This window comes from Bos taurus, chromosome 22 (assembly GCF_002263795.3).
Source record: "Bos taurus isolate L1 Dominette 01449 registration number 42190680 breed Hereford chromosome 22, ARS-UCD2.0, whole genome shotgun sequence".
In the NCBI taxonomy this organism is placed as follows: domain Eukaryota; kingdom Metazoa; phylum Chordata; class Mammalia; order Artiodactyla; family Bovidae; genus Bos; species Bos taurus.
The window spans coordinates 28,741,901-28,754,300 of NC_037349.1; the positions used below are offsets into that span (position 1 = coordinate 28,741,901).

General features: G+C 42.4%; 1 protein-coding gene across 1 annotated transcript in view; it reads right to left on the reverse strand.

The window, feature by feature from the left end:
* The window catches only part of GXYLT2 (glucoside xylosyltransferase 2), an 85,477-nt gene that overhangs the window by 18,430 nt on the left and 54,647 nt on the right, over positions 1–12,400 (reverse strand). The window contains exons 4-5 of the mRNA XM_024983343.2: positions 4,555–4,806; positions 3,334–3,457 (exon numbers count right to left, since the gene is read on the reverse strand). Of these exons, the coding sequence (XP_024839111.1) occupies positions 3,334–3,457; positions 4,555–4,806 (376 nt within the window). The remainder of the gene's footprint in view (positions 1–3,333; positions 3,458–4,554; positions 4,807–12,400) is intronic.

Sequence of the window (12,400 nt, forward strand, 5' to 3'; positions counted from 1 at the left end):
TGGGCCATGTACAAGCAAAGAATATTGCTGGAGAGATGGAATGGAATCAGATGAGCAGAAGCAATAAGACAGATATCCCGAGGCCTCTGAGGGATGAAGAAATCAGCTTTGGTCCTGAGCAGCTGCCCAGAGATGGTTCTCATGAAGTATGGTATGATTTGACCCATGTGTTCATGGGACTGGCACCTGGACCCCTACTTAGTTGGTCTGAGTAGAATTTTATTCCCTGAAACCTAAGTATATTTGAATCTAAGCACATCTTTCTAAATAGGGTTCTCTGTGAGCTCTTGTCAAATTTACCCTTTCTACAGAACTCTGCTCTTGACTCAAATTCACCTATAAAGATGTGAGTTCAGTCTTCCATTTCTTGATGAAACTGCCTCGGCTCACTGCCAGGAAAAGTCCCATGGGATGAGTTACCTGTGTATCTCCCATGGGCTTCAGCTGTCGCCTTGTGAGTCAGTTCAGTACTCAGCATGACAATTACACACCCACAGGCATTTACTATCTAACTATAGCAAGAGTTTCAAAACATTTTTAAGCTAATGACTTGTAGACCTGTTTTAGTGATATGATTGGCTACAGAAAACTATAAGAATGAAAATATTCTAGATATGGGCTCAGGTTTTGTGTGTATTGCTTCACCCATAGCAACCCAGAGAATCATAACAATAAGCATGTTTATTTCCTGAGTCATGGCCAATTTTCTCTTCCTCTCTCCTTTCCGGGATAAAGGTAACACCTTTTTTTTTTTCTCTTCAAATACTGTTTGTTCTGGTTTATAGAAAGTGCTTCCAATCAATATAAACAAAGAAAAACCTTTAATATGATGGATATCACTGGATTTCAGGTCAAACAGCTCATGTTTGATAAAGGATCTGAATAAAGCATGAAAGATCAAAGGCAAGCCATACAAAAGAACGCTCAAAGAGACACCTAATACTTATTGACCTAAAGTTAGGAAACTCAGTTATTTACTTGCTACTGCTCAGACTCAGGATTCAGAACAACTTCCTAATTATTTTATAAAATCCTGTACTCAATGGATCTAAGATGGGCAGTGGGGCACCATTAAATTCAGCTGGTTTTCAGATTAATTAAAGACAAGGGTCTTGGTCTAATGGCAGAGCTGCTTGTGACCACCTTTGAGGATTATTTACTCACTGATCATATCCTCAAATACTCTGCAACAGGCTAAGAAGATATCTGGGGAGGCAACTGCGCAGATCTTTTGAATTCCTCAGTTTGGGAATATGGACAGATAGGCTATGGAAGAGAGTTTAAGCCACACAACAGAGAGGGAAAATGCAATAAAGCAGTGGTCCCCAACCTTTTTGGCACCAGAGACCAGTTTTGTGGAAGACAATTCTTCCATGGACCAGGCTTGCGGGGGTGTGGTTTTGGGATGATTCAGGCACATTACACTTATTGTGCACTTTATTTCCATTATTATTACATCAGCTCCACCTGAGAACATCAGGCATTAGATCCTAGAGACTGGGGACCCCTGAAATACAGGACAAAAGAATGCAGGAGAGAGACACATTTGGGGAAAACTGCACAGCTCTTTAGACACCCCCCCTCAACTAGGGGACCTTCCCCTCCCCCTAAAGGCATGGGGCTGGAGTTGGAAAGGCCTGGGCTTGTACCCCTGCTCTGGCATTCATTAGCTTACGCCACAAATTATTTAACTCTCTTTCATTTGGTACCATTGTCTGTAAAATGGGGGTTCTATCATAGTTCCTATGAAAATTAAATAAGAAAATGCTCAGAACTACACCTGACACGCAGTAAATAATCAACATCAGTCGTTATTCCTTAGCTTCAGGCTCCTGGCCAACATGCTGCCAACATCTGCTTCCTCCCCGCCAGGAATTTGGAAGTGGGATGAAGTTAGTCTTTCCTTGTGGCTGGACCTGGAGTGTGAAACTGTGGTACTGTGCTATGAGCACAGAATGAGAACCTTCGAAGAGAGGAATGCACAGCCTCAGTGGGAGAAGGGAAGTCCTGCCTGGGCTGCTCAGCCTTTTCCCTTGCCTGTTTCAGGTCTTCCTGCTCTAGGTTTCTACAGAACACCAGTTTGCTTATTAAAAAAAGTATCCTTTGTGTTTAGACTAACTCCAGGGGCCTTTTATTTGTAGCCAAGAGTCCTACTCACTATAACTAGACCTAGAAAAAAAAAAAGATGGAATCTGCTTAAGAAGAAAAAGGAGGAGGGGCTGACTTTCAAGTCCCTGTTGCCATCAGAGTGAAATGGATTAAAACACACCACAAACCAACAGCCAACACACCCCCTTCATCACAAGAGTTAGTATCGGGAATCTTTCCCAGAAATGAAGTCCATTATGTATCAACCTGCTTTTTCTCTTTTCCAGGATTTGCTCCTTTTTGATTCAAAGACATATGAGATTAGGCTTTATTTCAGAATTTTATAAAAAACCAAATACAGGTACATACAGAGACAGAAGTCTTAGAAAACAGGAGCCTCTATTTCAGGATTTTTTTTTTGTTTTTTGGTCACATCGCATGGCTTATGGGACCTTAGTTTCCGAATGGGGATCAAACCCTGGTTCAGGGTGGTGAAAGCCCAAGTCTTAACCACTGGACCACCAGGAAATTCTCTATTTCAAGATTTTTAAAGACCAAGGAGAGTCCTAAGTAGGTTATGGTGAGAAGTGATTTTTTTTCCCCAGAGATCTTTCTCAAAGAGAAAACATGGTTTCGATTTCAATCACATTAAGTAAGAGTGTAGTAAAGATGAAAGAAAAGAAGGAAATGTTCAGCTTTAGGCGTCAATATAAAAACACAGACCAGAAACTTACATCCCCCTTCCTTCCCCAAGTCCACCAAATCACTGACTTGAAAAATTTCTTTGCTCCAGGTGGAAAGAAAGAGGGATATGTATTCTTGGTCCCTCTTCTACATTGTTTTAACCCTGAACAAGTCCCTTCACTGTCAGCATCCCAAGAATCAAGTCTCTTCAATCTAGCAATTGTTCAGGCTATGGAGGGCCTTGCGCTTAGATTATAATGTTTTCATTTAGGTCTGTGCCACTTACTTATTTTGCCTGTACTTCTTCAAAGCATGGCATGGAAAAACCCAAAAGATATTTTTGAAAAATGGAGCCCAGTGTTGGAGGTTTCAACATTTGACCTTTTGTGTTGGCAGCGAGAGGACGGCCCACGTGAGACCCCAAGGGCGGATGAAAAGGCCCCCTTTGCAGGGGACACAGGCACAATTCAGGCTCCGCCAACACAGCCCAGGCTGGAATGTGTTCTGTGGGGTGAGGTGGGCGAACTCTTCCATGAACCACATTCTCAAAAGAGAACCTACCTGGGTTGAAGTAAAAAATAATATTTAATAAGTCCTGGTCTCCCCATGTGATGGCATTCTTGTACTTCTGGTAGAGAGGGTACAACATGTCCTCCCAAGCCAAGCCTGTTGAAATCATGCTGTTCTGGAAAAGACAAAACCATCACAGTGGCTACGGTATGGCAAATACATCTGATCTGCTGAGTATCGGTGTACAGGGACGAGTTCTGCCCTGTACTCTCTGCCCCCCAGAGTGAAAATGACATCAACAGAGGAAGCGTCCTGCTGGCCTCAAGGCATAGGACAAAGCAGAATTAGGACTGGAGACTGCAGGCGTACACACGGATGGCAGACGGACCCGGAACTAGAAGCAGGCCTATGGCTTCTCAGAAAAGCAGGCCCTGGATCAAACCCTTCTTTGTTACACTGAATTCTTGCCTCTGAAGTGAAGGAACAAAATACAGATACCATAATTAAGGTATCTTAAGGAAAAATACCTTTTCCTTATCTCACAACAATTATTTATTTTTAAGACAAAAGCAACGTACTCACACTAAATATTCAGACAGCACACAAAGATGTAAAAAGTAAAGATATTTTTCCTTCTGCTTCCTACAATTCCCATTCCCACTTTGTCTAGATGGAGCCACAATTAATGGCCAGTTTCTTAGGTATTCTTCTGGAAATTTCTAAGGCATAAAAGGAATCACACCCTATGGTACCATGTTTTGTTGCATTTAAATTTTTTCACTTAATGTTTTTTTAGAAATCTTGCTTATCTTACTTATAGATTTGACCTAATCCTTTTTAGTAGGAGGATAATTCTTTTTGACTTGTTCTCTATTGATGTTCACTTAGGTTCTTCCAGTTCTTTGCCAAGATAAAAGCTGAGGCCTTCTTCATTTATCTCTGTATATTTGTGTAAATTTATCCCTAGGGTAATTCCAAGAAGTTCTCCAAAGTTTTGGAAGGCTGAGATACACACAGGGTTTAAAGATGGAATTCAGAAATGCAACATAATGTTCCCGAATAGTAACTCTGTTGAAGAGCTTTAAATTCCATAATCACCTGGGATTTTCCTAAACCAACAAATATTCTGTAACTTTCCAAATGCCTTTCTCTTCCCTGGCTTTTTCTACAAGCCATTTACTTCTAAAGTCAATACACTGACACTCCAGGAACATCACGCTGAAAAGACAAAGCCTTGATGTTTAAAAAAGGAAATATAAACTACTTTCTTACCTTGAACTGGGCACTTCTTATCCGAGTTAAATTCATTAGCATGACTCCTGAGTTAACCCCCGCGGAGCCATAGAAAGGATGCCGGGCAAAGCGGCTGTACCAGCCAATCTTGGGGATTTCATGCTCGGGGGCCATGGCTGCAAGCTGCGTGGAATTAAATTGCCTCAGAAGCTTCCAGATGTCATCAACAGGTCTCAGAAAGAGAACATCGGTGTCCACGTAGAGAAGGGAGTCCACGTCCCTTAAAATTACCTTTGTATGTATTGGGTGAGGAGGGAAAACATGACAAGTCAGAAACAAAGGAAGTGGCCCGAGAGGTCAACATTGACACAGATTTCATTGATGAACGCTAATCCTACAAAGGGTATCACTCTTAGCTCCCATTCCTTTCTTCTCCTTGGACTTCAGGGAGAAGTGTCAATCAAAGCGTAGACGCTCAAAGAAAGATCAATCTTGAACCGGATTGGTGCAGTTCCAGGACCCTTAACTATATTTGGTAAGGGTTAAACTTCCCAGGGAGTGAAAATATCAGCAAATGACTACTTTCTTCTTCTTCTTCCATCCTCCAGTAAGGCCATCTGTCTTTCTCTTTTAGTTTTTTCTTGGAAAATCTAGGGCAGGCATTAGAACACTTGAAGCTGGACAACTAGGCTAGTTCATGCCAGGCTTTAGGGTAAATCCTCTGTCTCTGGATCCATTTCTTCCACTGTTGGTGGGTATGGCTCTGCATCTTTTTGAAATGATATTTTCAACTAAGGTTTAGACTTGGGAATAGGCAAAGCAAGTCATTGGCCAGCTTTGTCTGCAGGGACTGGCAAATGCTTTTCTCTACATGGCTAGGGAATAATATTTTAGGCTCTGTTGCAGCTTCTCAACTCTGTTGTAGGATAAAAGCAGCCATGGACAATATATAAACAAATGGGCATGGGTGATTCCAGTAATACTTTACTTGGGAACACTTAAATTCAAATTACATATAATCTTTAGATGTCACAAAACCTTCTTCTTATGTCTTTTGTCAACCATTTGAAACATAAAAGACGTTCTTGACTCAAGGGCTCTGGTTTGTCCACCTCTGTTGTAGATCATTCAAGTCAGCCACCTTAAGTAAATAAGTTCTCCTTTGCTAAATGCTTATTTGCTTACCAGAATTGTGCCCTGGGGTCTGAGACTTCAGAGCCATTGTTATTATAGTAATGGGGTTATTTACCTTGTTTTGTTATTGTCCCGCCAAATTTAGAGATAGCTTAACCAAAGAAGGATCATCATCCTAAAACCATAACAACACTTGTTATGGCCTGAAAGAGTCTTTCTAAAATGCATATGTTGAAGCTCTAACACTCAATGTGATGGTATTTAGAGATGGGGGTCTTTGGGAGGTAATTACAGTTACTTGAGGTCCTGAGGGTAGAACCTTCAAGATGGGATGTGTGTGTGTGCGTGCTCAATCATGCCACCAGGCTTCTCTATGGGATTCTCCAGGCAAGAATACTGGAGTGGGTTGCCATTTCCTTCTCCAGCAAGACAGGATCCGTGTCCTCATTAAAAGAGACGTCAGACAGCTTGTGTCTCTCTCTTGCTCACTTGCTCTTGCACTCAATCTCACTCTCGCTCGCTCTCTTTCTGCCATGTGAGAACATAGTGAGAAGGGCAGCAGTCTGCATGCCAGAGAGAGGGTTCTCACCCTGATCTCAGACTTCCAGCTTCTAGAACTATAAGAAAATACATTTCTGTGGTTCAAGTCACCCAGTTATGGTATTTTCTTGGCAAGTTAAGACATTCCACTGAGATCCTAATATTTAAAATTGATGAACATGGGCACCATATGACACACCATCATAGAGATTTCAGTTTTGAATAATTTTAAAACTTACATGATTAGTTGTAACATTTATCTTTCCTTCCTCATGTAGTAGAGGAATAGAATTTACATGTCAATAAAATGAAATAAAAAACAATGATCATCTACCATGTCACAACAGATTATCCAAATTAAAAAAATAACATGTAACCTTGTTAAATACTTTGTAAATACATTAATCATTGCTGAGAATTCCAGCACTTATCCCAGGAAAAGTTCTGTTAGTAACAATACTGCTGCTGCTGCTGCTGCTAAGTCGCTTGAGTCGTGTCTGACTCTGTGTGACCCCATAGACGGCAGCTCACCAGGCTCCCCCGTCCCTGGGATTCTCCAGGCAAGAACACTGAAGTGGGTTGCCATTTCCTTCTCCAATGCATGAAAGTGAAAAGTCAAAGTGAAGTCACTCAGTCGTGTCCGACTCTTAGCGACCCCATGGACTGCAGCCCACCAGGCTCCTCCATCCATGGGATTTTCCAGGCAAGAGTACTGGAGTGGGGTGCCATTAAATTATAGAATTTAAAAAAAAACTGAACTGAGATATTCAGTGATAGATATACAAGAGATTTTAAAGACATATTAAGGACATTAAAAAGCATGTCAAACATCTCATTATGATTTTATAATGATTATAGGTTGAAATGATAAAATTTTGGATATACTGAATTAAAATGTTATTAAAATTAGTTTCATGTTTTTTTCTTTTTCAACATAAATACTACCGACTGAAAAATTACATAGCTGTGCAGATACAATTTCCTTTTACACTACAAATGGTAGCAGAGCACAAACAATGTCTCCAGTCTTCTTGCTTTCTTTTTATTTTGTATCGGGGTATAGCCAGTTAACAACAGCTGTGACCGTTGCAGGTGAACATCAAAGGGACTCAGCCATACATGTACATGTCTCCATTCCTCCTCAAACTCTCCACCCACCCAGGCTGCCACATGACATTGTTGCTTGCCTTTTTATTAACCAAAACAATACATGTAGGAGGGCTTTCCATTCAGTACACAGAGATTTTATCTACTTATTTTTATGTATAGCGTTCTATTGTGTGGATCTACCATAATTTTTTTAATCATCTAAATAGAACATTTAGATTCTTCTCAAGCTTTTGTTATCATAAACAAGGTCACAATGAAAAAAAAAAAACCCTCATCTTAATTCAAGTGTACAACACTTTGGTGGGCTCTTTTGGGTATACAGATCATATTTCAAAATAGACATCTAAAAGTAGACTAATGATACATCTCAGGGACAGCACAGCGGATAGTCCTTAGGAATCTTGACTCTGGCTTTCCTGAGTTCAAATCCTGGCATCATGAGCCCTGTGGCTCTGGATGAATTCCTTGGTCTTTCCAGGCCCCAGTTCCCCATCTGTAAAAAGCAGAAAGCAAGACCTCTACCACTACCACCCCTGTCCCCGGACTGTCACAATCATCCAGTGAGTAAAAGACACAAGGAACTTGGTACACAGTAAGTACTCAATAAATAGCCACACAGCCTGGATGGAAGGCAGTTCGGGGGGAGAATGCATACATGTATATGTATGGCTGAGTCCCTTCACCGTTCACCAGAAGTTATCTTGTTAACAATCAATTATACCCCAATACAAAATAAAAACTCAATAAATAAATAAATAGCCACACTGCTACTATAAGAAGTCTCTGTGCTTTTTCTCTGAAAATGTTGACTTAAAAAAAAAACTCGCAACCTAAAAGTTGAGAGTTATGTTTTATTCGGCAGAAATTTCTAGGACTGAAGCCCAGGAGGTAGCATCTCAAGTAGCCCTGAGAGAACTGCTTCAGAGAAGGTGGGAGGATGCAACGGGGCGGGGGCGGGTGAGGGTGGGGTGGGCAGGAAGGAACCAGGTTATACAGAAGTTTGCAACAAAGGCCATGCGGTTTGAATATCAAAAGAATTTTTGTGATTTAAAGAAAACCAAGTATCTCAAGTTAAGGAATTTAGCGCTTTTCTATGTATGCTGCTGCTGCTGCTGCTACTAAGTTGCTTCAGTCGCGTCCAACTCTGTGTGACCCCATGGACTGCAGCCTACCAGGCTTCTCCGTCCATGGGATTCTCTAGGCATAGGAAGATGCAAGAGTCTGGCTCACTGAAATCATTCCTTTCATATGCATCTCAGTTATCTGGGGCCAGTATCCTGAGTTTTTCCCATTCTGAGATCCTCAGTGCTCACCTTAGGGAGTGGTTGCAACCTGAGGGTTGCCTAATCTCTCAGGTACTCTCCTTCCTGAATGCCCATGCTGCTGCTGCTGCTGCTAAGTTGCTTCAGTCGTGTCCGACTCTGTGTGACCCCATAGATGGCAGCCCATCAGGCTCCTCCATCCCTGGGATTCTCCAGGCAAGAACACTGGAGTGGGTTGCCATTTCCTTCTCCAATGCATGAAAGTGAAAAGTGAAAGTGAAGTTGCTCAGTCGTGTCTGACTCCTAGTGACCCCATGGACTGTGGCCCACCAGGCTCCTCCGTCCATGGGATTTTCCAGACAAGAGTACTGGAGTGGGGTGCCATTGCCTTCTCCTCCTGAATGCCCATAGAGCTCAGAAATTCACATTTGGAGGGCTGGAATGGCTGATGACTCTGACATCCTTGCTTACTGATATGGCAGGAAATATTCCATTTCTCAAAAACTTCAAATGTAGTTAGTTACCATTTGCATCAGTGGCCACAGTACTTCAAAGCATGTGTTGACCATAAAGTGTTTTTTATACAGGCAAAGTCTAGTAGAGAAAAAAATGGAAGTTTTTGAACCTTTCTAACAGAATCCACTTATTACTTTGACTGAAAACAAGAGCACAAAGGTCTCTTTACTCTTTATCTGAGAAAAAAAAAAACAAAAACAAAACAGGAGAAAAACCCAACTCCTTCTATAACACTGCGTCTCCTGAGGCTAATTCTGCAGCAATTATTGGTGGTATTAATTTGAAGAGGATCACTGTGGCCACGTTTTAATGGTCAGAGGAATACGAAAGGGTATAAAATCAGCCATTCTAATTCTCTTATGGAAATTAGCACTAGAAATGAGGCCTTTGGTTTCTAAGAGAAGGGCAAAAAGAGGCATAGGCACAGACAATAGCTATTTGTATACAAAGCTGCTCTGGTTCCATTCATCATCCCAACCTGGGCAGCTGCCTCGGGGAACCCTGCTGGCTCTCTGTGCTAAGGATCAAAGGCTGGCTATGGGCAGCAAGATTATCAGGGGCCACTGGCTCTCATTCAAGTTCATTATTTGCTCCAACCTTACTCTGACTTTGACAGCACAACTCTGTGGCAGGAAGTTTTGGCTTTGAAATCTAATTACTTGTGTTCAGATTCTGTTTCTACTACTAACTGTGGTCTTGGGCAAGCTGGTTTGAGCCTTCTAAGCCTTATTTTCCTTATCTTGTAGGTGGGATCAGTCACTCACTTTAGAGTGTTGTTGGGATGATTAAATGAGATAATGCATGTGAAGCCCCTGGCACACACACAATGCGGACTTAAATGCTGTGTGATAGTCTTACTGTCTCACTCTCAGGAGGGCTAGTTCCTTGACTCACAGCCCAGTAACTGGCTGCCATAGTGGTAGCAGTAGCAGCAGTAGCAGTAGTAGTAAAAGAATGAGGCATATTATCTGTTCTCAAGGAAGTTTAGTTGGGAAGGCAGATAAAGCAAAGAAAGATGTGCTAATGGTAGGTGTAGCACAGAAGCACAAATAAGGTCCCCCTAAACCAGTTTGGAGTGAAAACAGGGAAGGCTTACCAGATGAAGTGACATCTAAGCCAAGAGATTAGTAGTGAAGAACAGGGCAAAGAGTGTTAAATAGAACAGCATGTGAAAAGACCCAGTAACCAGGAGAGAACAACACATAGGCAAGTTGGCTGATGGGCCTGAAGCTTAAAGCAGGAGAGCCAGGAGCCAGGGGTGGGGAGAGATTAGGCTGGTCAAGTGGGCAGGGGCCTGATCAGGGCCTACGCAGACAAATTTGAACTTGACCCTGAGAGCAATGGGGAGATGTGAAATAATTTGAACCAAGGCAATGGCACCCCACTCTAGTACTCTTGCCTGGAAAATCCCATGGACAGAGGAGCCCAGTAGGCTGCAGTTCATGGAGTCGCTAAGAGTCAGACACGACTGAGTGACTTCACTTTCACTTTTCACTTTCACGCATTGGAGAAGGAAATGGCAACCCACTCCAGTGTTCTTGCCTGGAGAACCCCAGGGACGGGGGAGCCTGGTGGGCTGCCGTCTATGGGGTTGCACAGAGTCAGACACGACTCAAGCGACTTAGCAGCAGCAGCAGCAGCAGCAGCTTCCTCTCCTACCCTCATCGTTCACATCCAATCCTCAGCAACTCTCATGCACTCTTCCTCCAAAATACACCTGAATTTGCCCATCTGTCTTTCTTTCCGCTGCCTCACCCTCAGTCCAAGGCACCATTATAGCTCTCCTAGAATTCTGGAAAGGTCCATTCACTGGCATTCCTCCTCCAATCTATTCCTAACAGAGTAGCCAGAACAATTTTTTAAACTCCAGTGTCATTTCTTCTTGGACCCATGGGTTATCTACAAGGCGGGGGGGGGGGGAGGTGCTAATTTCCAAATATTTGGGATTTTCCAGGTACCTTTTTACTGTTTGTTTCTAATTTAACTTCCTTATACTCAGGGAGCATACTCTGCATGATTTCAATCCTGTCCCTTTCACTGAGACTTGTTTTATGGCCCAGCATTTGGTGAATGCTGAATGTTTATCCTGCAGTTGTTGGGTGGAGCATTCTATAAATTCTATAGCTACTGATTAGGTCAGCTGGTTGATAGTGTTGTCAAGGATTTCTAGGTCCTAACTGATTTTCTGTTTACTTATTTTAACCACAGGAGCTCTACGGAGTTCTATCTTCAGACACAAAGAGAGGAGAAATATGAAATTACTGCAAGTTCATTTACGTCAACAGATATGATCTGGGAGCCATTGTTAATTTTCACACTAACAAACAATTACCAAAAACAAAGAGTGCTGAAGTCTCCCACACTAACTGTGGATTTGTGTAGTTCTCCATTTCTCTAAGCATGGTTTTGCTTTCTACAGCTAGAAGCTCTGTTATTAGGCTTTTAGGTGCATACTCATTTAGAGTGGAAGTGAAAGTATAGAGTGAAAAAGTTGGCTTAAAGCTTAACATTCAGAAAACGAAGATCATGGCATCCGGTCCCACCACTTCATGGGAAATAGATGGGGAAACAGTGGAAACAGTGTCAGACTTTATTTTTCTGGGCTCCAAAATCACAACAGATGGTGACTGCAGCCATGAAATTAAAAGACGCTTACTCCTTGGAAGAAAACTTATGACCAACCTAGACAGCATATTGAAAAGCAGAGAGATTACTTTGCCAACAAAGGTTCGTCTAGTCAAGGCTATGGTTTTTCCTGTGGTCATGTATGGATGTGAGAGTTGGACTGTGAAGAAGACTGAGCACCGAAGAATTGATGCTTTTGAACTGTGGTGTTGGAGAAGACTCTTGAGAGTCCCTTGGACTGCAAGGAGATCCAACCAGTCCATTCTAAAGGAGATCAGCCCTGGGATTTCTTTGGAAGGAATGATGCTAAAGCTGAAACTCCAGTACTTTGGCCACCTCATGCGAAGAGCAGACTCATTGGAAAAGACTCTGATGCTGGGAGGGATTGGGGGCAGGAGCAGAAGGGGACGACAGAGGATGAGATGGCTGGATGGCATCACTGACTCAATGGACGTGAGTCTGAGTGAACTCCGGCAGTTGGTGAGGGACAGGGAGGCCTGGCGTGCTGCGATTCATGGGGTCGCAAAGAGTCGGACACGACTGAGCGACTGATCTGATCTGATCTGATGCTCCTGATGGATTGAGCCTCATATCATTATGAAAGATCCAGAGGGCTTTTTAAAAAACATATTAGATGATACCACTTTCATCTTTAAACCTCTTCAAGAGTTTTCACTGCACTTTCGTTACTCATGAAC